We start from the raw sequence: 16887 nt of genomic DNA on the forward strand, positions 1-16887 counted from the left end.
GCACTGCCTGTAAAGAGCGACCTTAATCAGCGCATGTGCCTTGTCTTCTCTGTAAAAGCCTGCACTTTATCGCTCACTGTACTGTGTGCTGGCTTTTAGAGAGAAGATAGGACAGATGTGCTGCCCATCCCAAATCTGCTGCCCTAGGCACTGGCCTTGTTGGCCTAGGCCATAATACGCCCCTGACATCCATACATGGATACATATCTTGCAATTTAAACTAGATTAGTGCTATGGAAACAGACACTCCCCAAAAAATATTACTAACAATAATTATTCTTATTAGAGACATTGAAACATAGTGTTTGAAGAGATGCAATGGGCCCATCAAGTCTGTCTATATAATTATTATTCACTTTTGAAGCAATAAGGTTACATCTTCCCATTCTTTCTAGGCTGGATCAAACAACATCTTTTTTTATAGTAAGAGCATGCAATTTTACTGGTCCTAGATTACAATATGTGTAATCTCAACAAACGGATTAAACACATAAATAACAAAGACCCAGTTGGAAGCAGGTGATTGGTGGCTACACTGGACTGCTTCTGATAAGCTTATTAGCCTTGCTCTGCTTGCAAGCTGGAATACTTGCAACTCCAAACCAAAAATGTATCTGTTTAACAACGTTATAGGTGTTAAACACATGGTAATCGAGGGAAAGTAATGTAAAAAATCACATGCTTCAAAAATTCAAACTCATCTATTTTTTTCATTAGAATGTGCCTTTAATGTCAAAGTAATAGCACTACGCTAAAGATTTGATTACGTGTGACTTTCTTGCCTACATATCAATCACAGATCAGCAGTGCAATACTGTACAGCTTTAAAGGGACAGTCTACACCAGAATTTTTATTGTTTTAAAAGATAGATAATCCCTTTATTACCCATTTCCCAGTTTTGCATAACCAACACAGTTATATTAATATACTTTTAACCTCTGTGATTATCTTGTATCTAAGCCTCTGCAAACTGCCCCTTTTTTCAGTTCTTTTTACAGACTTGCAGTCTAGCCAATCAGTGCCTGCTCCCAGATAACTTCTCGTGCACGAGCACAGTGTTATCTATATGAAATATGTGAACTAACACCCTCTAGTGGTGAAAAACTGTTAAAATGCAATCTGAAAGAGGTGGGCTTCAAGGTCTAAGAAATTAGCATATGAACCTCCTAGGTTAAGCTTTCAACTAAGAATATCAAGAGAACAAAGAAAAAAAAGGGCATTGTATACTAGATTTTTCTTTGCATAAATATTTTGTAGATGATACATTTATTTAGCCCATCTGGGAGTGTTTTTGTAACAATGTATAGTTTTGCTTATTTTATTAATAACATTGTGCTGATTTTCAGACTCCTAACTAAGCTCTAAAGTATCAGATGCACACACGTGTTTACAGACTCCTTCAGGCACCTGTTTGTCTAATCTGTCTTTTCATATGGAAGGAATGGGGAGGGGAGAGTGTCTGCTTTTCCTGCTTTCCCAGCCCCATTCACTGGGTGACCCAGCCTAACCTCATCAACAGTGCTAAACTGAAAACTTCTAAGTAAGTTTTTAAAAGGTGTTATACTGGGTTTAGATCATTATCTGTGCATATTCTTCTTTATAGTAGTGTCTATTACATGCAGTTATATGACAATTAGTGTATACTCTCCACTTTATTGTATCTCAAATACAGTGCATGCATTTACAGGATAACAGGGCAACATCTATATTTTTACATAATGAATTTGAAATATAAGGCTGTATAACTCAATACTATTGTTTATGGACAGGAACCAAGTCTCTGTGCAGCTCACCAAGTGCAAAGTAAATGTGATCAGATAAGACACTGCAATTGTTGACTCACTTTTAGTTTCTTCTCTGCACGTGCTGCCTGTTTGCATATTGGATGCCACACTTCAGAGCCTGGGGAGGAAAAGGTCAGTATTTTAGCTAGGTTATTTACATTTATTTAGACCAGCAGGGACATACTGTAGACTATAAGAAAAAAAGGCAAAGGATTGCAGTAGAAAACCCCCAGAAAATCATAGTAAACACAGTATAAAGGGATTAGAGTGTGCTTCTTCATACAGTCAGATGTCTTCACCCTCCCCACCATGCAAACACATTCCCATAGATCACTTCCAGCACACAATTATTTAAAGGTCACCTTGAATATAAATGATGTAGAGAATTCCCCAAGGAATCCATGATAATAGCTGTCTAACTTCCTCTTGCTTCCGGAATAAAACTCATGACCATTATTTGTCTGCTGCTGGTGTAGCTACTAACATTCTATTTTATTGGATACATTTTTTTATATCAAACTACATTTACAAAACACCCAATGATAAAAACCTGGACTGGACTAAGGGCAGAAGGAAGCGCAGATGGATTTGGATATTTCTCTCAATATTAAACTTTACCTCATATAATCAGGAATTTTGTACAATGCATATTAAAGTATTGCTAAAAAAGATATAAATAAAATAAATAAATAAAATTAAAATAACATTTAAATTCCTATATTACCATATGGTTTTTAATCACAAAATGTTTAAGGTAGATCATCAAATGTTATTGAATTAGTATCAGAAGAGATTTTACTCACACAGAATGGATTGCTAAGCCTTAGTGCATAAATAGACAAGCAATCATTTGCTTGAAATGAACAGTGAACAATAATAGACATGACCAGAAGAGGGCACTAAAGACCCCCCTCTCTCTCTCTAAAAAAATAATAATAATAATAATAATATATATATATATTTATATATATATATATATATATATATATATATATATATACGTATATATACTGTATTATATATATATATATATACAGTATCTCACAAAAGTGAGTACACCCCTCACATTTTTGTAGATATTTTATTATATCTTTTCATGCGACAACACTGAAGAAATTACACTTTTCTACAATGTAAAGTAGTGAGTGTACAGCCTGTATAACAGTGTACATTTGCTGTCCCCTCAAAATAACTCAACACACAGCCATTAATGTCTAAACCGTTGGCAACAAAAGTGAGTACACCCCTAAGTTGAAATGTCCAAATTGGGCCCAAAGTGTCAATGTTTTGTGTGGCCACCATTATTTTCCAGCACTGCCTTAACCCACTTGGGCATGGAGTTCACCAGAGCTTCACAGGTTGCCACTGGAGTCCTCTTCCACTCCTCCATGATGACATCACAGAGCTGGTGGATGTTAGAGACCTTGCGCTCCCCCACCTTCCGTTTGAGGATGCCCCACAGATGCTCAATAGGATTAAGGTCTGGATAAATGCTTGGCCAGTCCATCACCTCTACCCTCAGATTCTTTAGCAAGACAGTGGTCGTCTTGGAGGTGTGTTTTGGGTCGTTATCATGTTGGAATACTGCCCTGCGGCACAGTCTCCAAGGGAGGGGATCAAGTTCTGCTTCAGTATGTCACAGTACATATTGGCATTCATGGTTCCCTCAATGAACTGTAGCTCCCCAGTGCTGGCAGCACTCATGCAGGCCCAGACCATGACACTCCCACCACCATGCTTGACTGTAGGCAAGACACACATGTCTTTGTACTCCTGATGACCTGGTTGCCGCCACACACGCTTGACACCATCTGAACCAAATAGGTTTATCTTGGTCTCATCGGACCACAGGACATGGTTCCAGTAATCTATGCCCTTAGTTTGCTTGTCTTCAGCAAACTGTTTGCAGGCTTTCTTGTGCATCATATTTAGAAGAGGCTTCCTTCTGGAACGACAGCCATGCAGACCAATTTGATGCAGTGTGCGGCTTATGTTCTGAGCACTGACAGGCTGACCCCCCACCTCTTCAACCTCTGCAGCAATGCTGGCAGCACTCATACATCTATTTCCCAAAGACAACCTCTGGATATGACGCTGAGCACGTGCACTTAACTACTTTGGTCCACCATTGCGAGGCCTGTTCTGAGTGGAACCTGTCCTGTGAAACCGCTGTATGGTCTTGCCCCCCATGCTGCAGCTCAGTTTCAGGGTCTTGCAATTTTCTTATAGCCTAGGCCATCTTTATTTAGAGCAACAATTTCACAGTTTCAGATCCTCAGCGAGTTCTTTGCCATGAGGTGCCATGTTGAACTTCCAGTGACCAGTATGAGAGAGTGTGAGAGCGATAACACTAAATTTAATACACCTGCTCCCCATTCACACCTGAGACCTTGTAACACTAACAAGTCACATGACACCTGGGAGGGAAAATGGCTAATTGGGCCCGATTTGGACATTTCCACTTAGGGGTGTGCTCACTTTTGTTGCCAACGGTTTAGACATTAATGGCTGTGTGTTGAGTTATTTTGAGGGGACAGCAAATTTACACTGTTATACAGGATGTACACTCACTACTTTACATTGTAGCACTAGCAAAGTGTCATTTCTTCAGTGTTGTCACATGAAAAGATATAATAAAATATTTACAAAAATGTGAGGGGTGTACTCACTTTTGAAAGATACTGTTTATATATATATATATATATATATATATATATATATATATATATATAAAAATCAATAAAATTTGTTGCACAGGAAATTAGCACATCCAGGCAAGTATCACCGCTTTCCCTTACCCAGTAAAACTCCATATACATTGTTACCAATGCACGAGAGAATTCTGGGTAAGATACGTTAGATATGCAACATCTTAAACTCTTTGCTTAAAATACCTTCACCTAGAGTGAGTTTTGCGTTAGAAGCTGTGCAGTGCTAACGAGCAGTTTAAGCTCACCGCTCACTTGCAGACAGCGCTGGTATTACGGGTTTTTAGAAACCCGGCGTTAACCGCAAAAAAGTTAGCGAAGAGCAAAATTTTGCTCCACATCTCACCTCAATGCCAGCACTGCTTACGTTAACGGTGAGCTGGCTAAACGTGCTTGTGCACGATTTCCCCATAGGAATCAATGGGGGAGAGCTGGTTGAAAAAGAAGCAGCATTTAGCTCCTAACGCAGCCCCATTGATTCCTATGGGGAAATAAAAGTTATGTCTACACCTAACACCCTAACATGAACCCCGAGTCTAAACACCCCTAATATTACACTTATTAATCCCTAATCTGCCGCCCCCGACATCGCTGACACCTACATTATATTATTAACCCCTAATCTGCCGCTCCGGACACCGCCGCCACCTACATTATACTTAAGAACCCCTAATCTGCTGCCCCCAACATCGCCGACACCTACATTATATTTATTAACCCATAATCTGCCGCCCCCAATGTCGCCGCCACCTACCTACACTTATTAACCCCTAATCTGCCCCCCCAACGTCGCCGCCACTATAATAAAGTTATTAACCCCTAAACCTAAGTCTAACCCTAACCCTAAAACCCCCTAACTTAAATATAATTTAAATACATCTAAATAAAAATTACTATCATTAACTAAATAATTCCTATTTAAAACTAAATACTTACCTATAAAATAAACCCTATGCTAGCTACAATATAACTAATAGTTACATTGTAGCTAGCTTAGGTTTTATTTTTATTTTACAGGCAAGTTTGTATTTAGTTTAACTAGGTAGAATAGTTATTAAATAGTTATTAACTATTTAATAACTACCTAGTTAAAATAAAGACAAATTTACCTGTAAAATAAAACCTAACCTAAGTTACAATTACACCTAACACTACACTATAATTAAATTAATTACCTAAATTAAATACAATTAATTAAAATTATCTAAGGTACAAAAACAAACAAACACTAAATTACAGAAAATAATAAAGAAATTACAAGATTTTTAAACTAATTACACTTAATCTAATCCCCCTAACAAAATTAAAAAGCCCCCAAAATAAAAAAAGCACTACCCTACACTAAATTACAAATAGCCCTTAAAAGGGCCTTTTGCGGGGCATTGCCCCAAAGTAATCAGCTCTTTTACCTGTAAAAAAATTACAAATCCCCCAACATTAAAACCCACCACCCACACAACCAACCCTACTCTTAAACCCACCCAATCCCCCCTTAAAAAAACCTAACACTAACCCTTTGAAGATCACCTTACCGGGAGACGTCTTCACCCAACCGGGCCAAAGTCCTCAACGAAGCCGGGAGAAGTCTTCAACCAAGCCGGACGAAGTGGTCCTCCAGACAGGCAGAAGTCTTCATCCAGACGTCATCTTCTATCTTCATCCATCCGGCGCGGAGCGGATCCATCTTCAAGATATCCGAAGCAGGGCATCCTCTTCTTTCCACGGCTAAACACAGAATGAAGGTTCCTTTAAATGATGTCATCCAAGATGGCGTCCCTTCAATTCCGATTGGTTGATAGAATTCTATCAGCCAATCGGAATTAAGGTAGAAAAAATCCTATTGGCTGATGCAATCAGCCAGTAGGATTTAACTGGCATTCTATTGGCTGATTGGAACAGCTAATAGAATGCCAGGTCAATCCTATTGGCTGATTGGAACAGCCAATAGAATGCAAGCTCAATCTGATTGGCTGATCGGATCAGCCAATCGGATTGAACTTGATTCTGATTGGCTGATTCCATCAGCCAATCAGAATTTTCCTACCTTAATTCCGATTGGCTGATAGAATCAGCCAATTGGAATTCGAGGGACGCCATCTTGGATGACGTCCCTTAAAGGAACCGTCATTCGTCGGGAAGTCGTCTGAGAAGAAGGATGGATCCGCGATGGAGGTCTTCAAGATGGAGCCGGTCCTCATCGGATGAAGATAGAAGATGCCGCTTGGAAGAAGATGGTTGCCGGTCCGGATCTACTCTTCTTCCCGGATAGGATGAAGACTTTGGACCGTCTTCTGGACTTCTTCAGCCGTCGGATGATGGATGTCTAGCCCTCTCTTGGGTTGGATGAAGATATCGGAGCCAGGACGGATCGGTGTGATACCCGGTGAGGTGAAGACAAGGTAGGAAGATCTTCAGGGGCTTAGTGTTATGTTTATTTAAGGGGGGTTTGGGTTAGATTAGGGGTATGTGGGTGGTGGGTTGTAATTTTGGGGGGGGGGTATTGTATGTGTTTTTTTACAGGCAAAAGAGCTGAATTTCTTGGGGCATGCCCCGCAAAGGGCCCTGTTCAGGGCTGGTAAGGTAGAAGAGCTTTGAACTTTTGTAATTTAGAATAGGGTAGGGCATTTTTTTTATTTTGGGGGGCTTTGTTATTTTATTAGGTGGCTTAGGGTAGGTGTAATTAGTTTAAAATTGTTGTAATATTTTTCTAATATTTGTAAATATTTTTTTATTTTTTGTAACTTAGTTCTTTTTTATTTTTTGTACTTTAGTTAGTTTATTTAATTGTATTTATTTGTAGATATTGTATTTAATTCATTTATTGATAGTGTAGTGTTAGGTTTAATTGTAGGTAATTGTAGGTATTTTATTTAATTAATTTATTGCTAGTGTAGTGTTAGGTTTAATTGTAACTTAGGTTAGGATTTATTTTACAGGTAAATTTGTAATTATTTTAACTATTTTAGCTATTAAATAGTTCTTAACTATTTAATAGCTATTGTACCTGGTTAAAATAAATACAAAGTTACCTGTAAAATAAATATAAATCCTAAAATAGCTATAATATAATTATAATTTATATTGTAGCTATATTAGGATTTATTTTACAGGTAAGTATTTAGCTTTAAATAGGAATAATTTATTTAATAAGAGTTAATTAATTTCGTTAGATTTAAATTATATTTAATTTAGGGGGGTGTTAGTGTTAGGGTTAGACTTAGCTTTAGGGGTTAATACATTTATTAGAATAGCGGTGAGCTCCAGTCGGCAGATTAGGGGTTAATGTTTGAAGTTAGGTGTCGGCGATGTTAGGGAGGGCAGATTAGGGGTTAATACTATTTATTATAGGGTTAGTGATGCGGAATAGGGGTTAATAACTTTATTATAATAGCGGTGCGGTCCGCACAGCAGATTAGGGGTTAATAAGTGTAGGCAGGTGGAGGCGACGTTGTGGGGGGCAGATTAGGGGTTAATAAATATAATATAGGGGTCGGCGGTGTTAGGGGCAGCAGATTAGGGGTACATAGCTATAATGTAGGTGGCGGCTCTTTGCGGTCGGCAGATTAGGGGTTAATTATTGTAGCTAGCTGGCGACGACGTTGTGGGGGGCAGGTTAGGGGTTAATAAATATAATATAGGGGTCGGCGGTGTTAGGGGCAGCAGATTAGGGGTACATAAGTATAACGTAGGTGGCGGTCGGCAGATTAGGGGTTAAAAAAATGTAATCGAGTGGCGGCGGTGTGGGGGGACCTCGGTTTAGGGGTACATAGGTAGTTTATGGGTGTTAGTGTACTTTAGAGCACAGTAGTTAAGAGCTTTATAAACCGGCGTTAGCCCAGAAAGCTCTTAACTACTGACTTTTTTCTGCGGCTGGAGTTTTGTCGTTAGATTTCTAACGCTCACTTCAGACACGACTCTAAATACCGGAGTTAGAAAGATCCCATTGAAAAGATAGGATACGCAATTGACGTAAGGGGATCTGCGGTATGGAAAAGTCGCGGCTGAAAAGTGAGCGTTAGACCCTTTCCTGACTGACTCCAAATACCGGCGGTAGCCTAAAACCAGCGTTAGGAGCCTCTAAGGCTGGTTTTCACGGCTACCGCCAAACTCCAAATCTAGGCCTAAGAAAGGTGGATACATTGATAATTACATTCTTTTCAGCTTAGATGTAGAGAGTCTTTACACCTCTATAGCCCACGAAAGTGGTATTGGCGCTGTTAAAGCAGTGTTAAGCTCTGATGATAAGCACTCTAAACAACATATTGATTTTATATCACAATTGCTTGAACTTATTCTCTATTGTAATTACTTTTTGTTCGAAGACGATTATTTCTTGCAAACGCAAGGTACTGCTATGGGGTCCAACGTCGCCCCTAATTATGCCAACATTTTTATGAATATTTTTGAAGAAAAATTTGTTTATACCAACTTTAGATTTCATCGGTATGGCGCCTGTTGGTGGCGCTATATTGATGATATCTTTGGTATTTGGCTGGGCGACGTTGGATCCCTATGCGATTTTGTCAATGATTTAAACAATGCCACCAATAGCATTAAATTTAAGTTAATATGGAGTGAGGATAATATTTCATTTTTGGATACGAAAATTATTAAAAATGGGAATTCTTTATCAGTAGATCTCTATCGTAAAGAGACAGACAGAAATAGTTTACTTCACTTTAATAGTGCCCATCCTCCATCTTTACTTAAAGCCCTCCTTAGAGTTCGCAGGATTATCTCTAATGATAATATTATTGAGGATAGAATGAAAGCGATGGGGAATAGATTTCTTAATAGAGGTTATCCCAATGTATTAATTGACAAGGAAATACAATATGCTAAATCAATATCTAGAGAAACCCTATTACGTAAAAAGAAAGATAAGATAAAAAAAGATTCACGTATTATCTTTGTATCTGAGTATAATGCCCAATCATCCCTTATACATAAAATTATTAAAAAAACACTGGCCCATTTTGACAGAATGCAATCCTGGAGTTAAGGAATTTCAAACTCCCCCTATGCCAGCCTATAAGCAAGGCCTAAGTATAAGAAGACAACTTATTAAAGCAGATATTGGACCAAGTAAAATTACTATTCAAGGTGTTATAGGTAATAAAAAAGAAGGATGTTATCCTTCCCTTAACTGCTCCTGCTGTAATAATATGTCTAAAGGTGCATTCTTTTACCATCCAACAACAGGGAAGAAATTTAACATTAGGGGTTAACATTCCTGCTATACTCAATTTGTTATATATCTAATTAAATGCCCTTGTGGGCGTGGCTATGTCGGAGAGACGACAAGAAACATCAAAGACAGAATCATAGAACACAAGAGTAGTATCAGAACAGGTAATATAAAAGCGCCAGTAGCTCATCATTTCATTAAGATGGGTCATCTTATCAGTCAGTTAAGATTTCAAATAATTGAAAGTGTAGCTAGACCCCACAGAGGGGGAGATAGGGAGAAGCTGTTGAAACAGCGTGAAGCTTTTTGGATCTTTAAATTAGGTACTCTTGAACCTAATGGTCTCAATAGAGATTGGGATCTTTCAGTTTTTTTTATAAAATTTAGTCTTCATTAAGGTTTTTATTGTATTTATCTAATTCATGTTAGATTATTTAGATTTCTATATTTGTATAAGCTTTCCTATCAATTTAGGAGAATTGTATATATTTGTGCTGGTTATATACCACTTTGATATATTGTTACCCATAGGGTTAAATTGAAATTTTGCAATAGAGCGCCACCTAGTGGTGTCTGCCTATATATAGATTGAAAATCACTATGTCTGTATGCATGATTAAAGAAACTAGTTCCGAAATGTCGCTGCTACCTCCTGTGTAAAATTTGGTAATAAACTTGCTTTTGCTGTCACTCACCTTGGAGTCGTTTGTACGCTGTTGGAGCCCTGAGTGTAGCTCCTGAGTGAACCTGCATGTCCCTGACCGCTGTTGTGCTGGACTAACTTTGCTTGTCTCTATGGAGGCAAAAAGCACCCCAGCAAAGCTGTTAAGTATCACTTCCCTTATCCATAACCCCCAGTCATTAGGCTGAAGAAAAATGGAAAAATAAGATAACACAAAGGTATAGAGGTGCCTGAGGTTTTAACAAAAAACTGCCGCTTGAACATAAATAAGGGAGGGTCATGGACTCTCAACGAATCACTCTAATTACTAGTGGGAACCAATACCCAAGCTAGAGGACACAGAATGAAAGGGAGGGAGAACAAGACACGCGGACCTAAACCAAAGACACCACCGTTTGAAGAACTTTTCTCCCAAAAGAAGTCTCAGCCGAGGTAAAAGTATCAAATTTGTAGAATTTGGAAAAGGTATGTATGGAGGACTATATGGTTGCCTTGCAAATTTGCTCCACCGAAGCATCATTTTTGAAAGCCCAGGAAGATGAAACAGCTCTAGTGGAATGAGCCGTAATTCTCTCAGGAGGCTGCTGTCCAGCTGTCTCATAAACTAAACGGATAACACTTCGCAACCAGATATAAAGAGTGGTAGAAGTGGCATCCTGACCTCTACGCTTACCAGAGAAAACAACGAACAGGGTAGAAGTCTGCCAAAAATCTTTAGTTGCTTGAAGGTAAAATTTTAGAGCACGCACAACAACCAAGTTATGCAAAAGACATTCCATTTGTGAAGAAGTATAGGACAAAAAGAAGGAGCAATAATTTACTGATTAATATTGCGATCCGACACTACCTTAGGGAGAAACCCCAGCTTAGTACATAGGACTGCCTTAAAAGCATGAAAAATAAGGTAAGGGGAATCACACTGCAAAGCCGAAAGTTTGGAGACTCTGTGAGCAGAAGAAATAGCAATAAGAATCAAAACCTTCCATGAGAGTAAGTTAATATCAACAGAATGCATCGGCTCAAATGGAGCCTGCTGCAAAACTTTAAGAACAAGATTAAGACTCCAAGGAGGAGCAACAGATTTAAACACAGGCCTGATTCTGCCCAAGGCCTGAACAAAAGACTGAACATCTGGCAGATCTGTCAGACGTTTATGCAAAAGAACAGACAGTGCAAAAATCTTACCCTTCAGAGTACTGACTGACAAATCTTTCTTTAGGCCCTCCTGAAGAAAAGCCAAAATTCAAGGAACCCTTACTTTGTTCCAAGAGAAACCCTTTGAATCACACCAATGAAGGTATTTACGCCATACCTAAAGTTAAATTCTGCGAGTAACGGGTTAACAAAGAGATGACATTGTCACCAGATCTGCAAACCAGATCCTGCGAGGCCATGCAGGAGCTATTAGAATCACAGACGCTCTCTCCTGCTTGATGCAAGCAATTACTTGTGGAAGGAGAGCAAATGGAGGAAACAGGTATGCTTGATTAAAGCTCCAAGGAACCGCCAGAGCGCCTATCATAACAGCTTGAGGATCTTTTGATCTTGAACCCTACTTTGGAAGCTTGGCATTTTGACAAGACAACATCAGATCCAACTCCGGAACCCTCCACCTAAGAATTATCATTGTGAAAACCTCTGGGTGGAGAGCCCACTCTCCGGGATGAAAAGTCTGCCTGCTCAGAAAGTCCGCCTCCCAGTTGTCCACCCCTGGAATATGGATGGCAGAGAAATGGCAATTGTGAGACTCCGCCCACTGGAGAATTTGAGTCATCTCCTTCATTGCCAAGGAACTCAGAGTTCCTCCCTTGTGGTTGATGCAAGTCACCAAGGTGATGTTGTCCGACTGGAATCTGAGAAATCGAACCAAAGCTAGTTAGGGCCAAGCTATTAAGGCATTGCAAAATGCTCTCAACTCCAAGATGTTTATTGGAAGAGAAGACTCCACCGGAGTCCACAGGCCCTGTGCTTTTAAGGAGCCCCCAACTGCATCCCAGCCAAACAGGCTGGTATCCATGGTCACAATCACCCAGGAAGAATTCAGGAAGCAAGTGCCCCCAGACAGATGGTCCCGTGAAATCCACCATGAGAGACTCTTGTTGGGGAGTACAGATTTATCCTCTGCAAGAGATCTGAGTGGTCTCTGTTTCATTGACTGAGCATGCATAGTTGCAGAGGGCTCAGATGGAACCAAGCAAAATTAATGATGTCCATAGAGGCAACCATCAGACCAATCACATCCATGCATTGAGCCACTGATGGACGAATAGCAAACTGGAGAGAAAGGCAAGACACAAGAAGTTTGGATTTTCTAAAATCCTTCAGAAAAATCTTCATGGACAGGGAATCTATAATTGTTCCTAAGAAACACACCCTTGTATCTGGAACAAGGGAACTCTTTCCCAGATTCACTTTCTACCCGTGGGAACGTAGAATAGACAACAACATCTCTGTATGAGATTTTGCTAGATGAAAAGATGGTGCTTGAACTAAGATGTCACCCAGATAAGGCGCCACAGCAATGCCCTGAGACCTGACCACTCCCAGAAGAGCCTCCAGAACCTTCGTTAAAATTCTGGGAGCTGTAGCAAGGCCAAAAGGAAGGGCAACAAACTGGAAATGTTTGTCCAGAAAGGGAAACCTTAGATACTTGTAATGATCCCTGTGAATCAGAACATGAAGATACACTTCCTTCAGATCTATGGTCATCATGAACTGACCCTCTTATATCAAAGGAAGAATGGAATGGGTGGTCCCCATTTTTAAGGCCGGAACCCTGAGGAATTGGTTGAGACACTTTAGGTCCAGTATGGGATGGAAAGTGCCCTCCTTTTTGGGAAATGATTTCAGCCAGACCTGGACCAAATAAGGTCTTACCCTTATAAGGCAAAGATAAAAGCTTTGACTTGGATGTGACATCTGCCGACCAAGATTTTAACCACAGAGCTCTGTGAGCTAAAACAGTGAAACCGGAAATCTTAGCTCCCATCCTAAGAACTTGCATGTTGGCATCACAAATAAAGGTCTTGGCTAGCTTTAGAGCCTTGATCCTGTCTTGGATCTTCTAAGATCAGATTAGATAAGTCATTGCACCAATAAGATGCTTCCCCCGCAACTGTAGCAATACACTGTAATCCCTGATGAATATACATTTTCTTCAAAAAAGCTTCAAGCTTCTTATCCAGGGATCCTTGAAAGAACAACTATCTTCAATAGGAATAGTAGTTATCTTGGCAAGAGTAGGTATAGCTCCCTCTTCCTTGGGCCTTGTGGGCCACTAGTCATGAATAGAGTCAGCGACAGGAAACATCTTTTTAAAAACAGGGGATGGGGAAAAAGGAATCCCTGGTATATCCCATTCCTTAGTTATGATTTCTGCCATAAGGTTTGGAAATGGAAACACTTCCACAGATGAGGGTTCATCATATACCCTATTAAGTTTACTAGACCTCTTTGAATTCTCAGTGACAAACAAGTCGAATTTTTCCAAAGTAGCAAGAATCTCCTTTAAAAGTGTTCTAACTTAAATCTGAAATTAATCTCCTCTGGATCTGCAGAATTAATCACTACAGTAATCCGACAATTCTCCCTCTGAAGCCACTGAGTTATCATCCTCATCAGATAACTGAGACAAACTGACTAACGCAGCCTTAGCAGAGTCAGAACCCTTATTAACATCCATATATTTAAATTTCCTCTTGCGCTTACCAGCAACTTTCGGAAAAGCTGATAAGGCTGCTGAAACAGCAGAAGTTATCTGCGCAGCGAAATCCCCAGGTAAATAAACACCCCCAGGAGGTTGTTGAGAGGAACCGCAGGGCACTGCATGTGAAGTTTGGGACGTTTGAGGGGAAAGCTGAGGCATTGCTAGGACAACATTATCATGAGAGACAGAAGGCTCTAAAAGAGAAATCTTATCTTTAAATAATAAAGTTTTATTTAGGCAAGAGGAGCAAAACTGCACAAGAGGAATAACATTAGCCTCTAAGCAAAATAAACATTTTTCAAAAGAGCCACTTTCTTCATTAGTACCCATAACTATGAATAAATTGGTCCCCGCAAGAAATTAGCAAAATAAATATTATGCCCGAAATATTTTAAATCATATACTCTGTATAACTCTCTGTAAAACCACAATGATACAAAAGCCAGCACCATAATACCTCAGCTCTGCTGATGACTTACCACCTCCTGAAACAGTAGAACACTCTCACTAGCTATCCTGGATATCCCATGATTGTAGATATAGGGCTCGATCAAATATACGGCGCAGGTTTCGGTGCAAGCGTGGGAACCTGCACCGCCCGTAATTTTACCTCGCATATCGGGGTATTACATATAATGAGCCGTTAGATGCTAAACTGGCGTAAGTAGGACAAACTGGCGATCTTCTGAAATGTGCGCAAATACACATTTTAGTCGTCGCAAGTAACTTACGCCAGTATTTTCTCCACGGAAAGTGTCAATAAAGAGTAGTTTTATGCAAATTAGGCTAACACTCGTAAAAATGAACCGCAATTTCAAATATAAATGCGATTGTTCTTTGAGCTACAGCACACTATACTGGAGTGGAGGATTAGTCACAGTAGAGAGAGAGGCGCAAACAGAGGAGTTAGGTCGCATTGTTGGTTGATAAAGCTTGTACACTTACACATATTTTTACATATTGCACACATTTTGCATACATACATACATACATATACAAATACACCACACTTTTTTTTCTAACACCTCACACATTTTATTTCAATTTTACAGTGTTTTAGGCTGAGTGTTTGGTTGTCATTGTGTGTGATTGAACTGGGAGTGAGTGTGAGTGTGTGTAGTGTGATTTAGTGTGAGGATGGCAGGGAAGGAGTATTGGAGAGGACAGGAGGAGCAGTGGGGTCCCCGTCAGGGAGTTACGTTGCTTTTTTAGTCAGTGCAAGGGTTCCTGCGCCTGCAATTTGTGGCAAGATAAGAATGAGTAGATTCTCTGAATTCTGCGCGTGTAAGTCCTTACGCTGTATATTGGATACCAAATTACGCGTCTGTTCTATATTAGTCTATGGTTAAAAAAAATACGTCCGAAGAGTGAAATATACGCACGTAACTTGTATGCTACGCCGTATATGTAATACCAAAATCGCGTAAATTCTGACGGCGGAGGATTTTGCGGGCAATGCTGCATATTTAATGGAGGCCATAGTCTTTCAGTCAGGAGCCGAAAATGTGCACTTGTACTCTTGCTACGATAGCAACACAGTAGATAGAGTCTTTAGACAGGGACTGAAAACGTCCACACACCCCACTACCAACTCTGCTATGAACTCCGAGAAGCGAAAGTGCGGAGGAAAAGTCACGTGACCGCAACTAAACTGAACTGTGCCATCAACAAAAAAACTGCACACGAATAATACAGACAAAAAAAATAGGAATACGTTTTTTACACTAAAATCAAACTATCCCTGATACCAATGCCCAATAAAGAGTAAAAGGTTACCCTCACCTGGTTTCAAACCCAGACCTCTGGAAATCCAATCCAAGCACATAACCACTGAGCCATAGCTTCAAGTGCTCTAATATCTCTCTAAGATTAATATCTAAAATTCTGTCATCCTCATAACCCCAACAGCTCTTTTAATGCAGTGCCCCCTTATACATCCATATTTCCTAACAGAGAAAAAAAGGAGTCCCAATAATGAAATCCACAAGGGAATCAACCCTTAGAGTGCTGGTACCTTCCAACCTAGAAGGGAAGCACTTACCTGTGGCTGCTGCTGTGCAACAGGGAATGACTTCTAAGGTGTAGCAGATACCTTCTCTTCCCCCATGGACCTGTAGAAAAAGAAAGAACAGAGTAACCAACCCTGGCTTTCCATAAAGGGGTAGCAAAAATGTTAGAAATAAAGCAAAGACCACTTTGCTGCTTTTGAACTGCTAATAGCCACCATTACGCTTACTAAAGAGATTGACATGGACACAGCATAGCCCAAATCCTTGCTTGCAGGGAAAAGTACCCATAAAAAGATTAAATATCTTCAGACAACATCTTCGCACATCCTTCCTTGACAGAAGCAAAGAGAATGACTGGGGGCTATGGGTAAGGGAAGTGATACTTAACAGCTTTGCTGGGGTGCTCTTTGCCTCCTCCTGCTGGCCAGGAGTGAATATCCCACTAGTAATTAGAATGATTTGTGGACTCTCCATGCCTTAGGAAAGAAATATGAGCTTAACCACCAACAAATGATATAATCGAAATTAATGTCATGCCCCTGGGAAAATAATATATATTTCCATAGAGGATACATCTAGCCAGCTCATCAAGGGAGGCATATGTGTGTATGCACAATGACTGTATCTACAAGTGGTGGCACGGAGAGACATCTGGGTACTTGGCATTAACTGTATTTACCTCATAGCAAACATTCAACACAAAATGAGATAAAAAAATAGATTATGTAAAAATATATATATGATGTAAAGAAATGTTTTATTTTCACACTATGATATTACATCAATGAGTAATGCTGGTAAAAAGCACT

The 16887-nt window shown here is 39.7% G+C and overlaps 1 protein-coding gene across 6 annotated transcripts in view; it reads right to left on the reverse strand.

Moving 5' to 3' along the window:
* Window positions 1–16887, reverse strand: part of ABLIM3 (actin binding LIM protein family member 3) — a 425761-nt gene that overhangs the window by 113818 nt on the left and 295056 nt on the right. For all 6 annotated transcript variants that reach the window (XM_053717109.1, XM_053717108.1, XM_053717110.1 and 3 more), the window contains exon 8: window positions 1845–1903. In XM_053717109.1, the coding sequence (XP_053573084.1) occupies window positions 1845–1903 (59 nt within the window). The remainder of the gene's footprint in view (window positions 1–1844; window positions 1904–16887) is intronic.

This window comes from Bombina bombina, chromosome 6 (assembly GCF_027579735.1).
Source record: "Bombina bombina isolate aBomBom1 chromosome 6, aBomBom1.pri, whole genome shotgun sequence".
Classification (NCBI taxonomy): domain Eukaryota; kingdom Metazoa; phylum Chordata; class Amphibia; order Anura; family Bombinatoridae; genus Bombina; species Bombina bombina.